Source organism: Tenrec ecaudatus, chromosome 2, assembly GCF_050624435.1.
Source record: "Tenrec ecaudatus isolate mTenEca1 chromosome 2, mTenEca1.hap1, whole genome shotgun sequence".
Lineage (NCBI taxonomy): Eukaryota > Metazoa > Chordata > Mammalia > Afrosoricida > Tenrecidae > Tenrec > Tenrec ecaudatus.
The window spans coordinates 30884611-30912504 of NC_134531.1; the positions used below are offsets into that span (position 1 = coordinate 30884611).

Sequence of the window (27894 nt, forward strand, 5' to 3'; positions counted from 1 at the left end):
TTTCTCTCCTAACATCTGAACTTTGATCTCAGGTAAATGCTGCCCTTTTCATCACAAGCGGTTGGTTATTTGAAGGTGTGCACACCGCATTAGAGTTACTCCTGGTCCTCTTAGTGTTTGTCTGAGAAAAGGGGGTAGAAGAGAAGTTCATGACCAGACTCAAGGGCGGCCAAAGAGGACGAGGCACTTGAAGGGAAGCCTCCAACATCAGAAGACAAGGAAGAGAAATGTGGAACGCTCAGCAGAGAGAAAAAAGATAAAACCTATCTTTTCTACTCCCTTCCCTCTAGAGATAATTTTTAGTAAGCACCCCACTTTTTATATCTTGGCTATAAAATAAATTACTGTAGCACACATGAAAAACTCCATGTGAATACCAGGGGAGTGTAATTGGTGAATTCAAAAGTGTTACTTGTGTAAAAATTGGTTTAGGATGTTTTGCATGTTACATGAGTCATTCCACATGAAAGGCTGTAATCCCTGATCTTCATCAGCAAGTATAGTCTTCAGTACGGATTACAACTTAATGTAAAGAATACCAAAATCCTCAGAAGTGGACCGATAGGTAACATTTCCTCGTGCTTGGATCCACAATCAATGCTCATGGAAGCAGCAGTCAGGAGATCAAAAGACGTATTGCACTGGGTAAATCTGCTGCACAAGGCCTCTTCAGGGTATTGAGAAGCAAGAAGGGTTACTTTGAGGACTAAGGTATGGCCGGCCCCAGCCATGATATTTTCAATTTCTTCATAGGCATGTGAGAAGTTGGACAATAAAAGGGAAGACAAAATTGATGCATTTGAATTGTAGGGCTAGAGGAGAATATTGAAAATACTAAAAGGACAAACTGATCTGTCTTGTACAGTCAGAGTGCTCCTTGGAGATGGGGATGGCAATATTTCATCTCACATTCTTTGGGCATGTTGTCAGGAGACTAGTCCCCGGAGAAGGCCATCATGTTTGGTAGAGGGGCAATGGAAAGGAGGAAGGCCCTCAAAGAGATGGATCAACACCATGGCTGCACCAATGGCTCGAGCAGAGGCAACATTGTGAGGATGGCACTGGGCCCAGCATCTTTTGTTCTGTTGTGCACAGGTGCTTACGAGCCAGAACCAACTCGATGGCACCTGTCAACAACACCATGAGTCACTGCAGCACATTATCAACTAAAGGAGTAGTGAGAGCCAGCAGGTCAGAAGCGCGGGGGCGTTCAGCGAAAGGAAACTCCAGGAGAGAATGTGTGGTGTGCACTCCCAATCTTGGGGAGTCGTCTGTCTCTTTGGTAGTCAAAAGGACGACCTTTCATCTTGTGGAATTCAACCCAACTCCAGGTGGTGAGAGCCAGAGAAAGAAGGCATGGGCAGCTGACCTCTGAACTAAACTAGAAGGATAAAACAGGGGACTTGTTCTAGCTTCTGAGCTGAAGACAGAATGGTGGGATTGATTCTGAGATTCCCACACAGCACAATACTATTTTAAGGGAAAAAAATACTTTGAAACATCATTCCCACTCTGACACAAAAACCAACCCAGACAGCTGCACAGGGTGTGGACCAAGCAGCTGTGGATGGTTTTGTTTAATGCTGAAACCGCCATCTTGCGGGTAAAGGGCTTCGCAGTGGGGCCATCCAGAGGGCCGCCACAAGCTGCGGGGAAGCTTGCACTTTAGTCACCCCGCTTCAGGGTGTGGCTTCTTTGTGGGTCTTGGACTGTCATCCTGGGCAGCTTTAGTTCTTTGTAGTTAATGCATCAGTGCCAAGTGCTACCGCTTCCTGGTAAAGGAATGGGGGCCTGGAGGCCAGCGGCTCCCTGGCTGCCTCAGATGGGGTGGAGTTGTTGTTGCTGTTGCCCTGACAAGACTGCTTTGGAAGAGCTGCTTTTAGGAATCACCCTCTGAACGCCCCAGTGGGGACAGGGCTCTCCTCAAAGGCTCCCATCAAGATCGTAAGAAAGGGGCCTTGATTTTCCTGCTGCTTCGCAGTTCAGAACATGGACTTAATGGAATGTATTTTTTTAAGAGAATATAGTCCATTTTTTGTATTTTAAAGATTGGGAAGACTAGGGAAGTAACCCTCAAAACTGTTACTGCATTATTGGCCCTTTGCTGGGGCGTCCATCTGCGTCTGTCCACACCTGTGCCCAGGTAGCTGCTCAGCCTCGCCCCTGCCCCAGAGTCCAGGGGCAGTAGCTTCTCCATTCCTGCTCCCAGCACGGGACCCTGGCAGCCGGCCCCTGCCCGTCCTATGGAAACCAGGGCTCCTCGGGAGCATGTGTGGAGCTGAAGCGCCCACCTGTATATCTTCTCTGCGCTCTGGCCTCTGTGGCGCCACAGTAAAATATGTAACCAATAAAGCTCTCCCATGTCCAAAAAAAAGAAATACAAGGATCAACTGCCAGTCTTGAATTTAAAGACTGAAGATGAACTTAACAATTCTAAGCATTAGTGAATCATGTTGTCTATTAAGTATCTGTACTTGCTGTCACAATGGAGAAGGCAGAAATCAAACATATTCATAGGCTGCTAAAAGACAATGTCTCTTGTGGGTAATTCTAAAAAGAAAACAAAAACTCGTGTGCTTTAAAATATACATGCCATTGATTCCAAAATGTTAACTTTCAGAAACAAACAAATGACCTTTTTAAATTTACATTGGCCAGTGATCCTCCCCTGCACTCCACTCTGCATGGTATGCAGACAACCAGGAAGCCACACGTGCAAAAAGGGCATGCAAGAAAGGTTGGATTTTAAAATCAGCTTCCTCTTTTGCCTGAAGGTGGTTAATAGAAATCTTTTTTCATTTTGAGGGGCGCAGTCTTCTAAAGGCGGATCTCTCCTCTTACCTTTCTTGTTAACAGACTTTTCCGTCTCATTCCACAAGCCTCTAGTTGTAATCTTCCTCTCAAGGCTAATTCAATTAACATACAGCCACGTAATCCAGATGATATACAGTCGTTCCAAAATGATGTGTAACCCTATTTTTAAGAGAAACAAGAGCTCGTTTACCTTGAATTCAGAGTCAAGAATACAAGTATCATTAGCCACAATTTTTTGGTCTGACTTTCATGGTTTCCCATAGCTATAATTTTAAGTAAAACATTGATTAAAAAAAATAACATTTCTGTCAATTACTAATTTTCACTGGCTCATTGTCTTCTTGTACACAAGAACTCTAGAGGTCAGAGATTTAAAAATGTACCAGAATTCAATCTTTATTAAGGTCTAAATTTATTAGATTGTAAGGACTGGGGTATACTCCTCAAACCTAGGTTATAGTAGTCAGGAAAAGCAATCTCCCCCAATTTGGGGTCATAGATAATTGGGCCATCACTCATTCATTGCTGTTTAATATAAAAACACAAGGTTAATTCTAGAGGAAAATATTAGAAAAACAAGTGTATCCATAAACAGAAAATAAGGATCACATTATGCCTAGAGTTTTAAGTGACAAACACAAAAGATGAGGTAGAACCAGAGAAAGAGAGAGCTCTAGCAAGGACAGACAGGATAAGGTTGACAGACAATTAGGGACCTGGAAATACGGAAGCCAGCCAGGCATTACTAAATGAAGGCAGTTCTCCAATGTAAAGTCATTAACGTTGCCTGCAGGGTTACCTGCTATCAATTTACAGTACCTAGCTCTCCAGAGAAAGCAGAAGCTATAGAATTGGTTGAGACTCAGAACAGTGTCACAGATAATCTTGGTAGGAGGGAGAGAAAGCCGTTCAATCTTCATAAGAATGGAAGGCCCGGAATAGGGGAGGTCCGGACCCTAGCTGGTGGTACTCTACACTAGCTAAGTGTGGCTGGCCTGTTGCAGGTGATGGCTGGACTCCAGAGCTGCTCCTGAGAATCTTGGTGGTAGGAAAATGAGACTTGAGATTCATGGAGCCAAAGGGGACAAACTGAAAGATCTGTTTAAAGAGTCCCATTTAAAAGTGTAGGGTGGGGGTGGGGGGTGGCACACATTGGACTGGATTTGAGGGATTCATTTAAAAATCCTTTAAAAGGTAGTCAGGGGGGTTGTGAAAAAATTAAGATGGCCAGATGAAGCAAAACAGTTGAAAAGACCAATTTATAATGGTGAGTAAAGTGCTGCAGACCCTGACTGGCATGGAGAGGAGGAAGAGCAAGTAAGATGACCGTTCACACGAAAACATGACAGTATGGATCCTGAATTATGGATGGCATTACAGAGCATGGAATTCTAGAACATTTAACTGTGCTCCCGCGAAGCCAGTACACAGATCATGAGACAGTCCGTCAAGCTCAAAAACAAAGTTGGGGAGGAAGGGCGGGGGGTAGCACTGCACTGGTCCAAAATCATCAAAGGTGTGCACTAGGGTTATTTATATCCTCCCATTTCATTCCGTCTGTAAACTGAGCAAATTATCCCAGATACTCATTATGTGAAACAGGACATGACATTGCCATTAGCGGGAGACTCATCAAGGACCCAGAGTCTGCTGATGACAAAAATGTGATTGCTGAAAATGGCGATTCAAAGTACTTATTGATGAAGTTAAAAGACAAAAGTCTTCAGAATAGATTCTACCTGAGCAAGAAGAAAGCAAAAATCCTCATGAGCACTATAACAAACAGTGGAGAAATTGAAGCTGTCAGGGTTTCATTTTATTCTGATCAATAATCAGCACCCATGGATGCAAGTCAAGAAATCAAACAACATATTAGGCAAATCTGCTGCAAAAAACCCCAAAAACTTTAAAGCACTAACAAGCAAAAATGTCATCACTCTGAGGACGCGGGTCCACCCAACCTAAGCTATGATATTTTCAAGAACATTTCCAGAGGCATGGAAAAGGAAGCATCCAAACTGAGGGGTAATACCGAAGAATATGGAGTATACCAGGGACTACAAGGAGAATGTACATATCAACCTTGGAGGAAGATTAGTCACGATGGATGCTCCTGAGAATTGCGGATGGATGGACCAATTGCTGTAGAAGGACACAGTGCTTGGTAAAGCAGAAGGTCAGAAAAAAAAAAAAAGAAAACCCTCAACCAAATGGCTAGGCGCAATGGCTACAACAATGAACTCAAACACAGCATCCAATCTGAGGCTGGCCCAGGGCCAAGCAACGTTTCATTTTGTTACAGGTACAGTCTCTACAAGTCTAGGGTGACACTGGGACCCTGGCTTGGGTATCCATGACAATTAAATTCCTAGGAAACTTAGTAAAGGGTTCCACATGAAGCTAGAGAAGGCTGGCTTCAGCTAGCTTTGACATAATGATGGGAGGGCCTAGGCAAACCTTAACGAACTGTCAGCAATATAGTACCTCTCAATGAAGTATGTCATGAATAGACAGGACCATGCCATTCTCGGCGACCTAGAGATTCCAGCTCAACAGTACTTGGAAGTTTACACAGGCTAGCAGAGGGCTAAGTACATGACCTCACCTTCTTCTGGAGTACCCAACCCCCTAGGATTGTTAACCAAAAGGTTTTGTTATTTAAGAAGGAACCCAAAATGCTGGCCACCACAGTGAGCTATAATAAAAATATATTGTATAAACATCATAAGAGGAATACAACCAGAGAGTGTCTTAAGATTTTTCTTCATGTTTTCTGAAAACATTTTCAACATGAAAAAATCTATTCTTTGGACCTCTGGTTAGGAAATAAGGTACAAGATAGTAAATTTACATATATATTGATCTTCGCACATCATTTATTCAAGTAAATCAATAGAAACAATCTAAAAGTCATCAAACCAGAAAAAGTCAGATAAAGTCAGCAGTTCTCAAACTTACTATGATCTTGGATGCTTTCATTTACACAATACCTTTAATAACCTACAGAACATTGTACTTCTTTGGCAGTCATTTTTTAAAATCCTGGTGTAGAAGTTTGTATCACAATACGAAAAGCACACCACTGAATCACGTGTGTGTGTGTTTCCTATATATAACGGTCCTCTTTTAAAAGTGGATTAACAGGAACACGTTAACAACAGAAATGTTTATTAGTTTTTCTTTTCCTTATGTTTTCTTACGTGCTAGAAAGAAACCACAAGAGGTAGATCTGTTTAAAAAAAGAGTAGTGACTCAGATTTATAAGGTTGAAATTAGGAAAGGAGCAGTAATACAATAAAGAAAGGCAAATTACTACCCCCAGAAAACAAAAGCCAACCCCCACTGCCAGCAAGTTGACAGGCTCATAGTGACCCTGGGCGCAGAACAGAGCTGCCCCATGTGTCCCCAGGCTGTGGTCTCTAAGGAAGCAGGTGGTGGCATCTTTCCCATACACAGAGGCGAACTGGGTTCAAAACAGCAACTCTGGGTTAGCAGTCGGCTATTTAACCACCGTGAGGACCTAGAGTTAAAAGCCCAAAGAGGAAGAGCACGCGTAACATACCTCCAGCTGAAAGACCTGACAGAGAAAGCTAAGGCCTTGAGTTGCATTACTGAAGGACTCTGTGGGCAAAACACTGAATAATGGAGAATCAAAACAAGATAGAGGGAATATGCAGCCACTGCCCCAAAAAGAAGTCATCGCCCATCATCACTTAAGAGGTAGCATACAATCAAAACTGATCAGACTTGTTATCAGTTAAGGTTTATTGTGCCAACCTAACCAATGAACAAATGTGGGATTCATTGAAGGGACGTTTAATTGAAGGATGGAGAGATAAATGGCTCGGTAAGCCTCACCATTCTGGTCTCATCTTCTCTAATGGCCGAACCAGTGTGCAGCTGCCTTAGCTAGTTCTCTGCCTCAACTGACAAGGCTCACTTCCTGTGAGAGTCCCTGAGGAGAAGCCACATGGATCTACCCCGATGCAGCCCTGGGTGCTGGAGCAGCCTGTGGAAACCCCTGCCAGGCTGAGATGCTTACATACTCACTGACTCGGCTTTCCTCCTGCAGGTGGCGTCATTGTGTGTATTTTGTGCGTTTGAGGAGGACTTTGTACATCAGTGTCGGACACATGGGCTTGAACTGGCCTGGGTTGAGATGCTTTCTTAATGTACACTTACCCTGTATATAAAACTCTCTCTTTCATACATATATGAGTCTTTGCGGATTGTGTTCTCTAGTCTACCCAGACTAACTCAGTACTGAAGAAAATAAGACTTCAGGAATTGATGGAATGCCACCTGAAAAGTTTCAACAAGCTGATGCAGCGGTTGATGCAGCGGTGGAAGCACTCACTCTTCCTTGGCAAGAAAGTTGGAAGATTTGGCCAATCAACTAGAAAAACTCCCTATCTGTGCCCATTCCAAAGAAAGGTGACCACACAAAGTGGGAATTCCTGAATACCACTAATATCACATGCAAGTAAAACTTTGCTGCTGGTAAGTGAAACACAGTTGCAGCAGTAAATCCACAAGGAGCTGCCAGGTGCGGGACGGTTCAAACTCATTGTTCTATGAGACAAAGATGACGCTGTCCGCTCCTGTAAAGATTTAAAGTCTCGGAGAGTATATACAGGGTCACTGTGATTCGCAATCAACTTGATGGCAGGGTGTTTGGTTTTCATTTTTAGTTTGTAAATAAAAGGGGGCTTCAAAAAGTTATTGGAAAACAATTGATAAAAATTAGAAATTTCAAGAATGGAAACTTTCATTACTGAAGCCCCTCAGATATGGATAGGGTACACTGAACGATCGTCACACTTTATTGTCCATGTTTTTTTTCATACAAAGTATTTCTAAATGAGGTCACTAAATTACAGCATGGTATTTCCAAATAAACTTTCCCCAACAACGGAAACTCCCAAAGGCTGTACTGATAATGTCATTCTTACCTCAAACACCCTAGAGGTAGTCCCCAACTTATTCTAATTATGACAAATTTCACTTGACCGACTGGTTTTTTGTTTTGTTTCTGGCTTGCTTCTTACATCTTATTGTTAGTACATCTTTCTGGAAAGAAGATACAGGAAAACATACGCAGGGGAAATAGAAGAGTGCTTACTGGTGCTTACATTTTATCGGAACATGATGGGATTATGGCCCAAAACACTGAATTTAGATGGAATTTGCTACCACCAATGATTCCTGGTGGCATAGTGGGTTACAACTTGAGCTTCTAACCACAAGGTCAGCAGTTCAAATTCACCATGGGAGAAAAGTGAGACTTTTCAGTTCTTGTAAAATCTTACGGCTTCAAAAACCCAGAGGCAGTTCTACTCAGCCCTATGGGTCAGTATGAGTTGGAGTTGATTTGATGACCATGAGTTGATTGTGAAATTTTCTTGTTTTGTTTTGCTACAACTGTTGTGCACTGCTTATAGATCAAAAGGAAGGGAAATTGAAAGATCAAGACTCAATGGATTTTGAAAAGAAATGGTGAAGAAGAAAAATGAGGAAAAGGAGCAAAATTGTGTTTAAAAAAAAAGTTTATAATTTAAGGATTAGCTGAAGTTTTTTCTAAACTATGTCAGGAGCTTCATTTGTTTGAAAACATGGACCCCCAACACAGACTGCTTTGCTAAAGTAGATACACTGATTCAGGAATCAGTGAGATTTACTGCAAAATGAACGAAGAAAAAAGTCCATACAGACAATTCCCACTAACCTGACTAGAAATGTCATCCCATTCCCAGGGATAATTCAGATGATCCAGACCTTCTACAAGTAGTTATTCCTGCAGTTGACAAAACGTCAATTGAGTCCAAATCTTCTACATCTTGGGAGCAAATTTTATACTTTGTACAATTTTATATATGACTTCATTAAAATATATCTAAAAGTTTATATGTAATGTTTCCAAGTCCAAAAGACAAGATAAGATTTACAGATACCTATAATACAAGGCAATAAGTGAGATGTCAGACTACATCAGAACCAACTGAGGGTAAGAGTCACCAGAATGGCTCTTTGTCATAAATTGGCGACTACCTATATTTTGAAAATGTGTCTCTAGCCACAGATCCTAGCCCCCCATGCCCCACCCCCCGCCAAAAAAAAAAGATCCTATCACAACTAACTGGACCAAGAATAGATGCTTGACAATGCATAGGCTATAAGCAAACCAAGGTCTCCATCTTGGGATCTGAGCTGACTCAGTCTAGGAGGCCTGGACATAGCAGTGGTAACTGGTTATGCAGATTCAGAAGCAACCGGCTGTTTTGTATACATGTAAGCAAAAAAACTAAGATAAACAGAAAGCAGCTGAGAGATGGAGAACAGAAATGAAAGAATATGGTACGCAAGACAGAGTGAGATATACAGAAAAAACAGTAACACTGCCATGCAGTTGAGTTGGGTGTGCTCCTGAACTTGATTTTCCTGAGGTTCCTCTGTCCTTGGTGTAAGGAGATCTATGATCTTGCAAACAAACAACCTCTACGGAGTTAATGCCAAAAGGAATATAAGGCTCACATGACCTAACAACCATTCAGATAATGCTTTAGTGTATCTGAAAGTGCTTAAGGTTTTTATGCACAGAAAGGTACAGATATACTATACACTAAGACAACCATGTGACTAGCTGTCAGGTCAGCCATTTGAAAATTCAGCAGGAAAAAGAGCATTCTACACCCATAAAGAGTTGCAGTCTTGTGGGAGGATGGCCGAGGGAGGGGAAAAAATGAGATGATACCAAGGGCTCAAGAAGAAAATGTTTTGAAAAGGATGATGGCAACAAATGTATGTACCAATGCGTTTGACACAATGGATGTATGGATTGTCACAAGAGCTGTAAAAGCTCCCAATAAAATAATTTTAAAACCTTTTTTTAACGAGTTGCAGTTTGGAAACTCACAGCAGTTCTATCCTGTCCTGTAGGGTTGGTTGGTAAGAATCAACATCGACTCAATGGCAGTAAACTTGGTTTATCTGTTTACTAACCTGATGTAAGAATAAATTCAACGTAAAGATTGATTTAGAAATGGAACTGGTTTATAACTGCGGACTAACGGTATAAAATATAGTATTCACAACCCCCAAATCCCATAATGTCCCATCTCACAGAATGCATAAAGAACACATGACTGTGTTTAAATTATTAAATCAACAGCATCTGACAAAGGCCTTTTTTATCTGAATATAGAAAGAGTAACCAACACTCATCATAGACCAAGAAATATTATGTATAGCTAAGAAATTCAAATCTGCATGCCCTTAACCTTTAGTTGCTATTAGAAAACTGGTATGATTATGACATGAGAGCAGATGCTTACTAAGAACCAACTGCACTCTCAATCAATAATCTAATGACTGTATCAGAAAGCAAATTGGGACTTATCATTAATCAAACACCACTTAAGCTGTAAGTGGCACATTTCAATTTGTCTCATGTAATTAAAAGTAAATGACATTCTGATACCTCTAACCTTACAAAAATAGAAAACATGCACTCTAAGACATGTTAAAAAGCATTCAGACATAAGGCAAATCCAAACTAAGGGACATTCTACCAAAGAATCAGCTTGTACCTCCTCCAAATGTAATCATTTATATATGAAAAACATGAGAATGACACTGAAGTCACTTTAGTTATCATCTATTAGGTCAGAAATACTTTAGTCCTCAAAACAACACTTTTCTCTTTAACACTTTAAAGAGGTCTTATGCAGATTTGTGCATTGCCACCCATCCTTTGATTTCTTGATTGCTGTCTCTGTGGACCCAAGCAAAATGAAATTTCTTAACCACGTCAATCTTTTCTCTGTCCTTATGATACTGTCTATTGGTCCAGTTGTGAGGATTTTTGTTTCTTTACACTGAGTTGCAATATATGGGCTGTAGTCTTTTGAGTTTAATCAAGAAGTGCTTCCACTCCTCTTGGCTTTCAGCTGCAAGGCCGTGTTATCTGTATATCCTGATGCCCCATTCTTCATATAACCCAGCCTTTCAGACTGTTTAATTCAGCACACGGTTTGAATAAATATGTTGGAAGAATACAACCCTAATGTACATCACCTTCCTTGATTTCAAAGCACAGTGTTCCCTTGTTCTGTTTAAATAAATGCTTCTTGGTCAATTTACAGGTTCTCCATGAACACAATTACGTGATCTATAATTCCCGTTCTCCATACTATCTTGGCTTCTTATGATCTACAAAGGTGAATGCTTTTACATAGTCAATAAAACACAAGTACATCTTTGTAATATTCTCTGCCTTTAGCCAAGATCTAACATCAGCAATATTCCTCATTCTACATCCTTATCTGAATCCAGCTTGAATTTCTGGCACGTCTATCAATAATTATATGTATCTGCACGTTCATGTGTATGGTCTACACAGGAGTCAAAGGGTACTGCTACAAAACCATAAAAACCTTCATTAAACAAAAATCGTCAAAAGAGGATCTCAATAGATCCTCCATCTAGGTCTACACACTTCTGAAGATAATGTTCTCGTTTCTCTAACTCAACGGTTCCTAACCTGGGGGTCGAATGACCCTTTCACAGGGGTCGCCTGATTCATAACGGTAGCAAAATGACAGTTATGAAGTAGCAATGGAAATAATTTTATGGTTGGGGTCACCACAACATGAGGAACGGTATTAAAGGGTCACGGAATGAGGAAGGTTGAGAACCGCTGCTCTAACTCTTCCCCCACAAACTCTACTATTCAACAGACATCGTGTTAAAATGGCAGTTTGGGCATTCTTGAGATTCAAATAGTGCTCTTTTTAAATGTTCTTTGAGATTGGGGAACAAAAGGAAGTTTGAAAGGGCATGGTCAGGTAGGGTAGATGGGGTAAGGTTTACTAACAAAATTTTCCTAGGAAATCCATTGCTACACTCCAAGAATGATCAAGTGCACTGTCATGCTGCGTGTTAGTCTGGGTAGACTATGAGAAACAAATCCACAGAAACTCATGTATATAAGACAATGTTTTATATAAAGGTTAAGTATACATTAAGAAAGATCCCAACCCCGTCCAGTCCAAGCCCACAAGTCTGACTTAGCCCGTATGTGACACTGATCTACAAAGTCCTCCTCAAACTCACAAAACACACGCAATGACCCAGAATGCAGGAGGATCACAGGCCAGTGCGTAGAAAGTCGTTGAATCCAGTGGCAGCGTAGCATCTCAGTGCTGGCAGGGGTCTCCACACGGTTTCTCCAGCACCCAGGGCTGCATCAGTGTAGGTCCATGTGGCTTCTCCTCAGGGACGTCTCACAGAAAGTGAGCCTTGCCAGCTGAAGCAGGGAACTGGCTAAAGCAGCAGCACCTTGGTCCAACCACCAGAGAGCAAGAGACTCGAGAACCAGAAAGGTGAGGCTCACTGAGCCATTTATCTCTCTGACCTTCAATTAATCCCACACGTGTTTATCGGCCAGGCTGGCACAATAAACCTAACTACCTCACTCTGGGGGAAAAACTGCTCAATACAACTTCCCTGGTCTTTTGTCTCCATTGCTGCTTTCCATTTCCCTAAAATTTCCTCCTACTCAGGCCCTGTGATCATCCTGTGTCATTCCAGTAAACCTATCAAGTTTACCCCTCTAGAAGAGTGGTTCTCAACCTTCCTAATGCCACAACCTCATGTGGTGGTGAACCCCAACCATCAAATTATTTTCGTTGCTACTTCATAACGGTCATTTTGCTACTGTTATGAATCATAATGTAAATATATGATATGCAAAATGTATTTTCACTGTTACAAACTGAACAAACTAATTAAAGCATAGTGATTAATCACAAAAACAAGATGTAATTATGTATTGTGAAATATTTCTAATTACAAATAAATGAAATTTTGCTTTGAAGCATGGTGTAGCATGGGTAACAGTCTTCATGCCGAGTACTCATAGTGGGCATATCTGCATGTGGGCTGACCCACCTGGAAACAGATAAAGGAGCTATGTCTCGGTTTCTAAGACCATCAGAAATATGTGTTTTCAGATGGTTCTAGGTGATCCCTGTGAAAGGGTCGTTTGACCCCCAAAGGGGTTCTGACCCACAGGTTGAGAATCGCTGACCTGGAGTTTTATAACCTTTTAACAATCATCCAGGAAACAACTGGTCTCTACACATATAGAATAAAAGAGAATGATGTAAATCAAAGGATCAAAGAAAATAAACCAATCTACTAACAGCTCACATGAACGACATACAACCTCTTAAAAACTGAGAAGGGACATAACCAGAGACACAATACAAACTCAGAAAGAATGGAAGAAAAAAATGCAGAAAACTCAAATTCTTTGGAAAAGCCACACCTACTGGACCAAAAGAGTGGAGAAACCTACACTACCTTCTTTGAATAGTGAACTGATAAGCTCTGTGCCTCACCCTACAGCCAAGTCAAAGATGGACTTGCCAAATAGACACTGCCACCTGAGTAAAGTTTCTCTCACACAGTGCACTGTCGGTGTTTACCCAGAAACCAGAAAAGGGCGAGACGGGAGCGGAAGGGTAGATCAATAAAAATAGGAAACATTGAGTGGAAATAATGATACTGTAAAAAAATAACCAATGACACGGAACAATTCATATACAAATTGTTAAGGGGAACATAATTTGCAAGTGTAGATTTTCACCTAAAATACAATAGTCATTCATTTTTAAGCTCTACATAGTGACATATGGTAGTTCTGGTGGTGTAGTGGTTATGAGTTAGCCTGCTAATAGCAGGACTCAGAGTTCAACACCACCAGGCTGTTCCTGGGAGAAAGACACAGCTTTCTACTCCATGAGTTACAATCTCAGAAACTCACAGAAGCAGTTCTATTTTGTCCTATAAGATCATGAGCAGGCATCAACTTGATGGCAAAGAGGTTTTTCTGAGTTTTGGATAGTGACATGGAACAGTGGTAAGATCTCATGTGTACAAGACAAGGTGCCAAGCAGGTTATTTATCATATATTATTTTTTATATAAGGAGGACAAACAATAGAAAGGTAAGCCCAAATTTAATTTTTTTTTCTAAATCATCAAGAGGAGAAGGTAGAAAGGAGGGTGACAGGACAAAGATGAAGTCAGACTTCAGAACATACCTTGCAATTCCATTATGCATATTCAAAAAGGTTTCTTACATTATTTTTTAATCATTTTATTGGGGGCTCATACAACTCTTATCACAATCCACACATACATCAATTGTATAACGCACATTTGTACATTTGTTGCCATCACCATTCTCAAAACATTTGGCATCAGCTCATTATTCCCCCCCTCCCCATTCCCCCATCCCTCATGAACCCTTGATAATTTATAAATTATTATTTTGTCATATCTTACACTATCAGATGTCTCCCTTCACCCACTTTTCTAATGTCCATCCCCAGGGAGGAAGCTATACGGAAATCCCTGTAATCGGTTCCCCCTCTCTACCCAACCCTCCCAGTATCGCCACTCTCACCACTGGTCCTAAAGGGATCATCCGTCCTGGATTCCCTGTGTTTCCAGTTCCTATCTGTACCAGTATACATCCTCTAGTCTACCCAGATTTGTAAAGGTAGAATTGGGATCATGATAGTGGGTGAGGAGGAAGCACTTAGGAACTAGAGGAAAGTTGTATGTTTCATCGTTGCTACGCTGCTACACCTTGACTGGCTCATCTCCTCCCCACAACCCTTCTGTACAGTTGCCTACAGATGGGCTTTGGGTCCCCACACCACACTCCCTCTCATTCACAATATGATTTTTTTTTGTTCTTTGATGCCCGATAACTCCTCTTCCCTTCAACACCTCATGATCACACAGGCTGGTGTGCTTCTTCCATGTGGGCTTTGTTGCTTCTCAGCTAGATGACCGCTTGTTTACCTTCAAGCCTTTAAGACCCCAGACGCTTTGCCGGGCACCATCAGCTTTCTTCACCACATTTGCTTATGCACCCATTTGTCTTCAGTGGTTGTGTCGGAAAAGTGAGTGTCATGGAATGCCAGTTGAATAGAAAAAAGTATTCTTGCATTAAGGGAGTACTTGAGTGAAGGCCCAATGCCGTTCTGATATCTTAATACTAAACCTATAAATATATGCACATAAATCTATTTCCCCATTCTCATATATATATTTATGTACATGCCTTTATTTAGACCTCTATAAATGCTCTTTGCCTCCCAGCTCTTTCCTCTATTTCCCTTGACTTTCCTACTGTCCCACTATCATGCTCCGTCCCCACCTGGGTTTCAGCTATACCTCTTTGTTACGTTACCCTTGATCATGCCCTACCACACCTCCTACACCCTCCTCAGCACCGATTTGGATCATTTGTTGTTCCCTGGTCCCTGGGTTTGTTAACATCACTTCTTTTGCCCCCATCTCCCCATGTCCCATGTCCCCCTGGAACTGTCAGTACTGTTGTTTTCTCCTACAAATTATTCATCCAGCCTATCATATTTAGACAGACTTGGGATTCCTTATATTTTTTAATGAATTAATCTAACTGAATACCAATTTAGTAGCATTCCACACCCCCCAAAAAAAACCCTCTTCCATCTGACTTCAGAATCCACTATTTTATCTGTGCATCCTTAGTAAAGTACAAAAAAACTTTAAGTGTAACTCATTAGTCAATTAGAAATGATTGATAGCACCATCTTGAAGTGATCTTAACATGTAGTAAGCCAATATTTGTAGTAAGCTAATACAATATTATTATTTTAGAAACTAATATTTCAATGTAAGAGAAAACAAGATAAAATATAAAAAGCAAAGAACTTAAATAAAAACCCCTACTGTTACATTTTACCTAGGAGCTCTGGTGGCATAGTAGTTACACATTGGGCTAACCTCAAGATCCAAAGTTCAAAACCATCAGCTGATCAAGGAAAGACAGGGCAGGTCTTTCTGCTCCTATAAAGAGTTAGTCTCAGAAACCCATTAGAGTAGTGATCTTCCCCTGTAGGGTCACTGTGGGTCTGCAGCAACTCTATGGCAGCAAGAACGTTAAATTTTTATTGAAAACCATGTCAACTGCTTTTCCCTCAACAAACTTTTGCCAGCTCTGTACCTTGAATGAAGTGTGTTCTATCTGTAGACATCTAAACGATTTAGAAGCCAAACAGTCCAATGACAATGAGTACACCCGGTACTCAGAGTGGGGCCTATGTAACAGAACCTAGGATTCCTTCAGACGGATTGCGGTTCTGACGGAGGAAATGTACAGGGTGAGCCTGGGACACTGCTGGCCAGAGACATGAGCTCAGCTCGACAGATCACACATATCACAACTCTGGAGACAACATAAACTCCCACTGGCTAAAGATGAACAAACTTGAACATTAAATGATCCTAACAGTGAGCCTATTAAAAACATGTTTCCAGCATTATGAATAAAAACTTCATTTAACATCACTAGAAGTAACTGGAACACCAACTCCATACTATAAATACTTAAAACAAATGCATCTGTGATATAATAATAGATACACTTCCTTAGTAACACGTTAAACAAGTTCCAGTGGCAGAGCTAGGAACTCCTGTTCTTACCAACGCAGTAATGAGCTGCACGACGCTGTGAGGTGTCTACGTTAATGTAAGTTACCAATAAGAACCAACCAATGACTGTTTCCAATGTTTCCAAAGTTAGGTGGCATGAAACTCAGAAAATATTTTTCTAATGAAGCAATATCAAACAGGCCTGGGATCACTAGGCCTACTGCCCTCACTGACTAGTCAAAACCAGGCATCTACTCTCCAACTTCCTGGAACTCAAACAAGAGCAACCTTGAAGCAAAAACCTGCAAGAGTCCAATGTCAAGCCTTCCAGCTTTCTCCCTGTCAGGCCTCTCCATTCTTAACTCACCTCCAACCATTAACAGAGCTACGGAGCTCTCACTAGGTGCCAAGCACTAGTCTAAGCACTCACCATGTAGCAGCAGACCTGTTCAAGCTTCACACTCACTACCTACTAAAGAAAGTTCTATTACCATCCTACCCAAAATCAAGTGAAAGAAATGTCCTACAGGTATGTTCCCCCCATTGCACTAACAGAGCAAAACTCCATTTCCAGTACAATTTGTCTGCTTTCTCTGAATCTGTACCTATCATTCTGAGGACTGCTGGTGAACACAATCTTATATTATGTCCTACTGATACTAAGCCCTCAGTGATACATGGCTGAACACAGTTCCAACAGAGGACTTCACAGAAATACCATCCAATGCGATTGGTCTCAGGGTCCTGCAGCTTCCCACAAGGAACAAACCAGACCTTATCTTATGCCGGAACTGCTCTTACACACAAAGCCAATTCTTCGACCCACTCCCTGCCAGGTCAAAGCACTGCCACAAGTTTGCTCAGAACCTCTTCCTCTCTGAAGCCTTCGGCCTCTCCACCTGGAACAGAGCCTGGTGGTATGCTGGGCTAGTCTTAGAGACGCCAGGGCAGTTCTATCTGTCCTACAGGCTCTAGGAGTTGGAATCAGCGATGGCAGTGACAGGTGGTGCTCCTATGGCATCCTCACCCTCGCAGGGTTCCCCCCATCGTGAGAATGAGACTACCACATTCACTGCAAATGCACCCCTCCCTAACAGGTGACACTATGGCTCTGCCTTCTCCCCTGGCTGTCAGCCTCGAACTCCTGATTGTCACAGGGCATCTCCTGCTTGGTCTTTTTGTTTTGTAAACAAGGATTTTTTTTTTTTGTAGATTTCATTGGCACTTCAGCCACTACCATACAATTCAATCACATCAAAAAGAGTTGTACAATCATACCACAATCAATTTTTGAACATTTTCTTCTTCCTTGTACTTATCTGTGACTGTTTTTTTAATTGTGGCAAAAAATATATCTAATACAACATTCCAATTAAACTTCTACATGTAAAATTCAGTGCCAATGACTACATTCTTCCAGTTGTACAACCATCATTGTGTCTTTTTCCAAATGATTCCACCAGCATAAACATCAACTCAATGTTCCCTAAACAAAAACTCTTCCTCCTTCACCTATGGTAACCCCTGGTCAAGCTTGGTTTCTTTTTAGTTTGTTTAATATTCACACATCATACACTTCCAGAGTTAAATCACTTTTTTAAAGGTTTATAAATATGTATGTGTGTGTGTGTGTGTGTGTGTGTATTCACAATCAGGTCTAGTGTTCCCTCCCTCCTCCCACATTCATTATTTGCTCCCCAAACCTGTCAACTTTCTCACCTCTCACTACCCCTACACGTCCCCTGCAATCCCTCAGTTAGCGAGCCGTCACGGAGTAAGTGGCAGGGCTGGAACTCATCTTGGTCTGTCTAGCTCCAAGGCCCTGGCTCTCTTCTCTCTCCGTTTAATGAGCACTTTGGATAAGCTTCCTTTCAGTCCTAGGAAATGATCCGGCTTACAGTCCCACGGGGGAGGGTATTTTCTCTACTGCCAATGACTACACTACAGACTGCAGGAAACAAAATGTGTACAGAAACCATTTGCTTTTCAGTTTTTTACAGCAAGCCAAACTCTATCTCAACTCAGGGCCCAAGAGCAGACTAGTGCACAGTACATGGCTCCTGCCCAGTCTTTGGATCTCAGCCTAAATACTATGTCTTTAGAAAAGCCTTTCCCGTAACTACCCCTCACCCCCAAATCTTACATAGCAGCCTGTAATTTACCTTCATAGCAACTAACAAAACCTGTCATTACATATATATTATATTCACATATATTTATATTTGTCTATATAGTTATCTGTCTCCCCTAGCACAGTATTTGGTGTATATAGTAGTAGGCCCACAATGTTTGTTAAATGAAAATTATGGGTGAGTTCTCTGGATGTTTCTTTGTAATCATTATTTTCTAAATTCTTTCTACAATTAGCACTATTTGTAGAAGGAGTCCCAATGGCACGGCCGGGTAAACCAATGGAGTGCATCCAGAGGTGGATGGTTTAAATCCACCAGCCACTCTTTCTAGGGAGAAAGATGAGGCTGTCTGCATCCATAAAGATGTACAGCCTCAGAAACACTCCAGAGGGTCACTCTGAGTCAGAAATGACTCGGTAAAAGTGGGCTGGGGCTTCTGGTTTTGCTTTTACGCTTCTTTATCTAAGAAGGAGTACTGGTGGCGCTGCAAAAGGTCTGTTGTTTGAACCCACCAGACTGCTCTCCAATCTACTTTTGAAGAGTTCCAGATTTAGAAACCCTATATACTCTGGCCTATAGGGTCACGAAGGAGCCCTGGTAGTGGTGCTGAGGAAGCATTGGGCTGCTAACCCCAAGGTTGCCAGTTCAAATCCACCAGTCCAATGGAGAAAGCTGCAATCTGCTATCTCCCACAAAGATTTGCAGCCTTGGAAACTCTACAGAAAGTTCACGATGAGTTTGAATCAACTCAATGGCAGTGGGTTTGAGGGTTTGGACAGTTCCCATTATAACAGTAAGTTGTGCAGGTCAAGCCCCCAGCTGCTTCTTGAGAGAAACATGAAGCTGTCTGCTCCCCCAGATTTAGTCTCCAAAACCCGTCCAAATTGACCCCATGGCAATGAGTTTAATTTGAGGTATCTGTATAAGAAATTAACCAATAAAGACGGACTTTATTCTACTGGTTCATTAAACTGAAACATAGCTTATCTCCCCTAACCTTTAAAAATGATCAAAACCTACAACCATCTCCAACATAATTTCCAGCTTCTTAGGTCCTCTGCTAATATGTTTTATGCTCCCTGTCTCACACACATCCCCATTCTACACATAACCCCTTTGTGACTCAGCTCTTACTAGATTTTCTTTTAATAAAGATGACTCCCCATCGACAGATCTTCATCTTCATATAGCCCCCTTCCTAGAACATTAGAATTCCTATCTGTCAGGTAGCAGAGGAGTGGTTCTACTCTGCCACAGTGAGTCACTGTGAGCCATAAGTGACTTGCTGGTAAACGGTTTGGTTTGGTGGGACGACTGCCAGGTCACATGCCACTTCTCATTCAAAATTCTGCTCACAATTCCCTCAAGCCTGCCACACCTGGATGCATGGTTCCACTTTAGCCACACTCCCAGCTGCTGGTAATCACCCTGATTTCCCCCTCACTTTCCCACTGCTGATAACAAGTCACTGTCTTTTTTCATGTAAAGTGACAGCAAGAAGGCTCCTCTCTTCAACAGTCTCTTCCCTCACCAGCTTTTCAAATGTAAAATAAATAGATAAATAGAATGTTTTAAAAAAGTCCCCTGTATTGCACACCAAGAGAACCGGCTGCTACTTGTACACAGACCGTTTCAGAGAGGTAAAAAGCACCAGCCCGAATGTGATCTAAGAAAGCTGGAGGGGAGGGAAGAGTCCCTCCCTCCACCAAACACAGTCCATCGAAAAACCACAAACCCTAAGCCTTCCGTGGCAATGTTATTGATGATCAAGCCTCAAATAACAAAGTGTATAATCAAAACAAATGTGCAGAGTATAAACAGGCATAAGCCATGATGACAAAGGGCCGTGTTGGAAAGACAGACAGCCGGAGGAGAAGGAGACACAAGCACTGAGGGAGCAGAGTCCCCGAGACGGGGAGTGTACTGAGGAGACGGGGCACTCACTTTTAGAAGACACAGCTCCCCTGTAACAGAAGAGGACAACGGGTAGGAAGAAAGGTGAGGGAAGCTTAGAAACCTTACTCTTATACCTCATAGCTACTGTGCAACGTAACTCAGAATGGATCAAAGAAGATTGGAAGCCATCAACCTTCCCGAAGAAAACAGAGGGGAATGCTGTAGGACCCATCTTTTGAAGATAAAAATGGATTCTTAGATACAACAAGCACAAGCAATAAAAGGCAAAATAGACGAGTGATCTAACAGCAATGACATAATTTGTTCCTGAGAGGATTTCATCAAAAGGGTGGAGACAACCTATAAATTGGGAGAAATATTTTGAAAGTCATATATAAGGGTTTAAGAAACAGAAACCAAGCTTCTTATGATATTAAAAAAAAAAGTAACCACCCAATCAAAAAGTGGGTCTGGAAAGCGGCTAGCAGCCACTCATTCACTCTCACAAGGTCTTTCTACGGGGAGGGCTGTCTCTGTGGGCTTCTGAGATTACAACTCTTTATGGGAATAGAAAAGCCGCAAATTCTCCCGAGGAGCATCTGGTGGTTTCAAACTGCTGACTTCATGGTTAGCCGCCCAAGGTATAAAACCACTGCACAACCAGAGTTCATCATCAGAAAACTGCAAGTCACACCACAATGTGGTATCACTTCACACCCACTTAAAAACAGAAAGCAACAGGTGTTGCCAGGATGTTGTGGAACTGGAACCCTGGATTCATTGCTGAAGGACTGTAAAACAGGCAGCCTGCGTGGAAAAGAGCCTGGTGGGCCTCAAAATGTTGAACACAGAATAAGCATGAGATCAACAATTATGCCCTTACATAGACACTGAAAAAATGAAACCACCGACACAGCACACAACACAAACACTAATGTTAAATGTAGCCAATCGGTGACTACACTCTAAACATCAAAATAATGAAGAAAAACACGTAATTCAGGAGGTCCCCAGACATACAGACCACTCACACGTTAGAACAGACTAGACATGCCAATGGAGTCAGAGGAGGAAGGGTAGGAGCAGGTCCAGAGGGCACACACTCTCCCCTGAATTCCAAAACTGCAGCTGCCTACCAAAGCATCAAAAATCTTTGTTGACAACCTGGCATTCGGTAATGTTCACCCTCCCAGCACGATTGCTGAAGACAAAATAGGTGCAACAAGCAAATGTGGTGAAGAAAGCTGATGGTGCCCGGCTATCTGAGGTCTTAAGGGCTTGAAATTAAGCAGCCATCTAGCTGAGAAGCAACAAAGCCCACATGGAAGCAGCACACCAGGCTGTGTGATCATGAGGTGTCAACAGAATCAGCTAACAAGCACCAGAAGACATATTGGTGAGAATCAGGGGGGTCAGACTCATTTGTAGACAATACGACATCCCTTCAAAGAAGAGTCACAAGAAAGGGATGAGTAAATCTGGGTGAAGTATAGCACTGATGAAATACACAATATTTCTCTAGTTCTTTGAGACTTCCTCACCCCTACTATCATGAACCCAATTCTGTCTCTCACTATGGGCTAGGCCGGAGCATGTACACAGGTACAGATAAGAGCTCAGGACACACGGAATCCAGGTCAGATAAACCCCTCAGTAACAGAAATGGGAGTACCAATACCAGGAGGTAAGGAGAGGAGGCGGGTAAGAAGCTGTGGGGGAAAGGAGACCGCGGTCAGTGTGATATGAAAATAATTTATAATTTATCAAGGGGTCACGAGGATGGGAGGGGGGAAGGAAGGTAAAAAGAGGAACTGATACCAAGGGTTCAATAGAATGTAAATGTCTAGAAAATAATGATAGCAACATATGTACAAATATGCTTGATACAATTTATGTATGGATTGTTATAAGAGCTGTAAGAACCCCCAATAAAATGATCTTTTTTAAAAAAAAACTTACTGACAGTAAACACTGTTGTGGTTGACTCCATCCTGACTCAGCAACCTTACAGAACAGAGCAGAACTGCTCCTTAGTGAGCAGTCAGCCTCGTCTTTCTCCTGAGCAGCACCTGAAGAGGGCTTTGAACCACTGACCTTGACATTAGCAGCTCAGTGCTTAACTCACTGTACCACCAGGGCTCCTTTTTACAGTAGCAGATATAAACTGGTTCCCGGGCCACTCCACCTGAACCTCCTAAAGGTATAACCCAGGACAAGCAAAGTGTTTCATTATCTTGTACATGGGGTCCTTGTCTGGGAAGCAGCATCTCACAACAATCTCTTAGGCACATGGACTTTTTTAAAATACTTTTATGGGGGGCTCTTACATCTCTTATTATAATCCACACATTCCTCCAATGTGTCGAGTACATTTGCACATAGGCTGCCACATGGACATTCTTTTGTAATATCTTATTTCAATTTCTAAAATCTAGTTTTACTTTCATACTGTCTTGCTAGGAGCACTTGTGGTGTAGTGGGTCACTCGCTACAAGGTCAGCAGATCAAACAACCAGCTGCTCCAAGGAGAAAGATATAGCATTCTACACCAGGAAACAGGCAGCAGCTCTACTCTATCTTTCAGGGTTGCTATGAGTGAGAACTGACTCAAGGACAATGAGTTTGGTTTGGGTTTTTTGAGCACTTTAAGCCTTCTCCCCCACAATAAGACTAGAAACAGTGAGAGTCTTACTTATGAAAATGTGTACAGCTCTTTGCTATCACTCCTGTTCCTCTGCTGGTGCAGCCCTGAAGGCGGGGCTGTGCCGTGTCAGCGGGGACAAGATTGACCCCGGCATGGGCACTAAGCCAAGGCTGATGGAAAGGTTGTCCAGCTTCTTAATGAACTACTAGCCACATTTCAAGAACATGAAGACCCCTATCTGGAAAAAGCTTTCTAAACTTCAGTAAGAGCAAACTTGTAATTTTCATTAGTTGATTCCGGTGCTTTTGAACTTTTTTTTTTTTTTCATTTTCTTAAGGAACCATTTCCCCCCTAAAAAACCCTTATGAAAATTTAATAACACAACTACACTGTATGTGTTAAACGTTTCTAGATACTGTATGTGTATCTAGGTGGTGACCCAGCCTGTGTACTATAAACCACTGGGACTTTAGACTCTAGTTCTCTCAAGGGACACAACGTCTTTGTGTAGAAACCCCACTGCATGAACTGAGCTTCACCTCAAACTCACATGGAGGCCGCCCTTAGACTTAGGGCTACAACTCCCTAGTGTGAGGAGCGGATAAGTGATGTTACCTGCTATACAGAACTAGCGCTGGATAACTGGACTTTGATTTGGATCTCTTGCCTTGAGGGCGCACATTAAATGGTAGCCCTGGACTACCACAGACTTACTATTTTAATGCCCTCCTTGCTTTATTAAAATATGTATTAATCTGGTAAGCAGAGTTCTGCCATTGGAAAAGAATATTATTGAAAATTTTGCCCCATTACCAACCCCCATTGTTTGTATTAAAAATATCCAGACACTTTAATCTGTACAAGACTGTAATCTGTACAAGCCAACAATTCATGCATTGTGGTCATAGCTGGCCTACACTTATATAATTTCCCTTTTCTCAACAGTGTTTTCAATTCTATACCATTGGTCAAGTTAATGACACTAACAATAGAATTACCTTATGTCCCAGGGGAATGATTGATAATGTTCTCTAATATAAAATGATAATGACTTAAGACAGCGGTTCTCAACCTGGGGGTCACGACCCCTTTTGGGGGGGTGGGTCAAACGCCCCTTTCATATGGTCACCGATTCACAACAGTAGCAAAATGACAGTTGTGAAGTAGCAACGAAAATAATTCTATAGTTGGGGGGGATTCACCACCACATGAGGAACTGTATTAAAGGGCTGCGGCATTAGGAAGGTTGAGAACCACTGCTCTAAGATGGCATATATAAACCATAGCTATATGAATGGATCTTGGGCTTCCACTTACCGTAAATACTCGTGTATAAGCCAAGTTTTTCAGCACATTTTTAATGCCGTTTTTGTGGTAAAATTAGGTGCCCCGGCTGATATTTGGGTAGGCTTATACTTGAGTGTATATGGCAATTCTAGCCCTCATCTAAGGACAATTAGTTCGTATAACACAATCTTGCTCAATGCTCACCTCATGAAGAGATCACTTAAGATATGGGTATTATAATAAAGTGTGGTTGTGTTAGTCTGGGAAAACTAGGGAAACAAATCCACAGAAACTCATATGCATAAGAGAGTTTTATATAAAGGTTAAGTGTACATTAAGAAAGCATTCCAAAAAAAAATTTTTTAAAGAAAACATTCCAACCTAGTCTAGTCCAAGCCCCTATGTCTGACACTGAAGTACAAAGTCCTCCTCAAACTCACAAAATACACGCAATGACCCAGAATGCAGGAGGAAAGCCGAATCAGTGAGTGTGTAAGCATCTCAGCGCTTGCAGGGGTCTCCACATGGCTTCTCCAGCACCAGGGCTGCAGTGTAGGTCCATGTGGCTTCTCCTCAGGGACATCTGATAGAAAGTGAGCCTTGCCAGCTGAAGCAGGGAACTGGCTAAGGCAGCAGCACCTTGGTCCAACCACCAGAGAGCAAGAGACCCGAGAACTAGAAAGGTGAGGCTCACCGAGTCATTTATCTCTCTGCCCTTCAATTAATCCCACATGTGTTCATCAGCCAGGCTGGCACAATAAACCTTAACTATCTCAATGGTGAAGAAACCAGATGGTGCCAAACTACAAAAAGAACAGTGTCTGGAGTCTTAAAGGCTAGACTTGTCTTCAAATAAGCAGCCATCTAAGTGAAGTATCAACTAAGGCCACACGGAAGAAGTACACCATCCTGGCTGATCCAAGAATTATAAATAAAATCCGAATTTTAAGGAAGGAATGATATTAGAGCTTAAATTTTGAAGGCCATGGAGGACAGTGGAAGTCCAAAATCCATTTGTAGGGCCCACACATGGACTAAGCCGCTGGTGAATCCCCTCTGACCACAGCTGAGGAATGTAAATATCCTTGGTATCAGACAGAGAGCACTGTAAAGTCAGTTATGGTCGATGTAGTTAAATGAAAACGTAATATATTATCATTTGATCTCCCTTTTGGCCCACTTTAAAGTGTTTCAGTTTAAAAGGGGGGAGGGAGAATACAGGAGGATTACGCTTCCAATGAATCCCTTCTGACCATAGACCAGGAAAGTGAATAGTCTTGTTATCATGCAGGATGCATTGGAAAGTATATTATTGCAGATGTAATTAGGTTATAATTTAACACCTTATCATTTGATCTCCCTTTTGACCCATTTTAAATCTGTTCCGGTTTTAAATAGCTTCTTGCTGTCTTTTCAATTGAGGTTTTTCTCTGCTTTACTTTGTTATTGTTGGGATTTTTTAATTCTTTTTATATGTTTTTCTATATATGAAATTCAAGATAACTGGATTAATGGTTCCTTGGGGTATGGTAGGGAAGGTTGGGGAAAAACAGGGAGCTAATAATAATGAGTATAAGAAGAAACTGTTCTGAAGTGATTGTGCTGATGACTGTACAACTCAATGATTGAAGTGAGTTATACGAAATATGAATTATATGCCAATAAAACTGTTAAAAATAAAAGGGTATGGTTGTTATACACACACACACACACACACACACACACACCCAGGAACCAATTTTCACTCCCCTAAGGGTGAAAAATCTCCCTATTAAAAATGCACTTAATAGATATTTATTGAGTGGTAGGTAGCTACATCCAGAAACCCTGGTGGCCTAGGAGATTCCATGCTGGCTGTTAACTGCAAGGTCTGCAGCTTGAAACCACCACTCTGAGAGAAAGCTGAAGCTTTGTGCTCCCCCTAAAGATTTAGTCTTTGAAACCCTCAGCAGACCGTTCTACGCTGTCCTTGTGTTAGTCTGGGTAGACTAGAGAAACAAAATTCATAAACACTCATATTTTGTAAGAGAGTTTTATATAAAGGGTAATACATTAAGCATCCCAACCAGGTCCAGTCCAAGGCTATAAGTCTGACATCGATCAACAAAGTCCTCCTCAAACTCACAAAACACATGCAATGGCGCCAACTGCCGGAGGAAAGCCAAATCAATGACTTTGTAAGCATCTCAGTGCTGGCAGGGGTCTCCACCCAGGGCTACATCAGGGTAAGTCCATGTGGCTTCTCCTCAGGGATGTCTCGCAGGAAGTGAGCCTTGCCAGCTGAGGCAGAGAACTAGCTAAGGCAGCAGCTGGTCCAAACATCAGAGAGCAAGACAAGAAACTCAAAAGGTGAGGCTCACCGAGCCATTATCTCGCCACCCTTCAATGAATCCCACATGTGTTTATCGGCTAGGTTGGCACATAAACCTTAACTATCTCAGTCCTATAGAGTCACTATGAATCAGAGTCCATTCAGTGGCAGTAAGGTTCTCCCCACCAGGGACAGCTTTATTTCAGACTAAGCCATGAACTCATAGGGGATGGGTTCCAGCAGCTTGGGCTACTTCCCAATGGTCTGCACCAAGTGGACCTCAGGGGGTGGAGGAGGAAGCCAGACTGGCGCTTCAGCTGCACCCAGGTACCCTTCTCCTTGGCATCCTTCTTCTGACAGTTTTCCTTCCTGCGCTTCAGGAAGCTGCCTTGGCTCTTTGAGTGCTTAATGTGCTCAATGCGTACATTAATTCTCTTGGCGAGGATCTTGCCCTGAACTTACTTGTTCATAGGCAAGCTCGTTTGCACGCCACATGTTGTAGACACGTCTGGTTTTGCTGTGGTAATCTCTGTGCGGCATCCCCTTTCTGAACAGTGAGTGCCCAAGCCCTTCATGTCCATCATGTCACCTTTCTTGTAGTTCCGCATGTTTGTGGCCAGTGGAACGACGCCACGCCTCCTTCCTGAAGGGCCTGGATAGCAGGTGCCCCTCCTCTTTCCCTTCGAGTTTGTCATTTGGCGGGTCACTGCAAGATGACAGCACTGGCCAAAAGGCAACATTCTTTTTTTTTTAATTACATGCCAGGGCTTGAATTGTTCAATAGTCTTTAAAAATCAAGAGCAGCAACAGAATTTAGCTTTGTTGTTAACTGCGTGAGTTTTGAACCAAAAAACCAAAATAAGTAGAGACCTCCATCTTTGTGCTGAAGGAGCCCAGGTCAGTGCTGAAGGCGCTGTGGTCAGGCATTAGGTTGCTAAGTGTAGATCAGCAGGTCAAACCAAAAACCGTTCTTTGGGAGAAAGATGAGGTTTTCTGCTCCCATAAAGACTGACAGACTTGGAAGTTTCACTATGAGTTGGAAGATTCAATGATAATTTAGTTTGATTTTCTATCTTGTTTTCCTAGTGTATTTTTTTTATTACATCTAGTCTAGGGCCTGATACACAGAAATGTGCTCAATGAGCACTGATGAATGATAAGAGCCTGCTGGGGCCCTAGACATGGTAGTTGGATAGATTTTAAATGTCACTTAGGAAGATGAAAACATCTGGAAATGTCAACCTTATACTATCTATACAAACTTCAAATCCAATCCCCTAAGAAAAGAGGCACAGCAAACTAAAAGAGGAAACAGAAGTT

The 27894-nt window shown here is 42.0% G+C and overlaps 1 protein-coding gene and 1 pseudogene across 1 annotated transcript in view; both read right to left on the minus strand.

The window, feature by feature from the left end:
* Nucleotides 1–27894, minus strand: part of GOLPH3 (golgi phosphoprotein 3) — a 57274-nt gene that overhangs the window by 18533 nt on the left and 10847 nt on the right. Inside the window, exon 2 of the mRNA XM_075540901.1 lies at nucleotides 2842–2973. Coding sequence (XP_075397016.1) covers nucleotides 2842–2973 — 132 coding nt within the window. The remainder of the gene's footprint in view (nucleotides 1–2841; nucleotides 2974–27894) is intronic.
* Nucleotides 26782–27269, minus strand: LOC142440735 (large ribosomal subunit protein eL21-like; annotated as a pseudogene).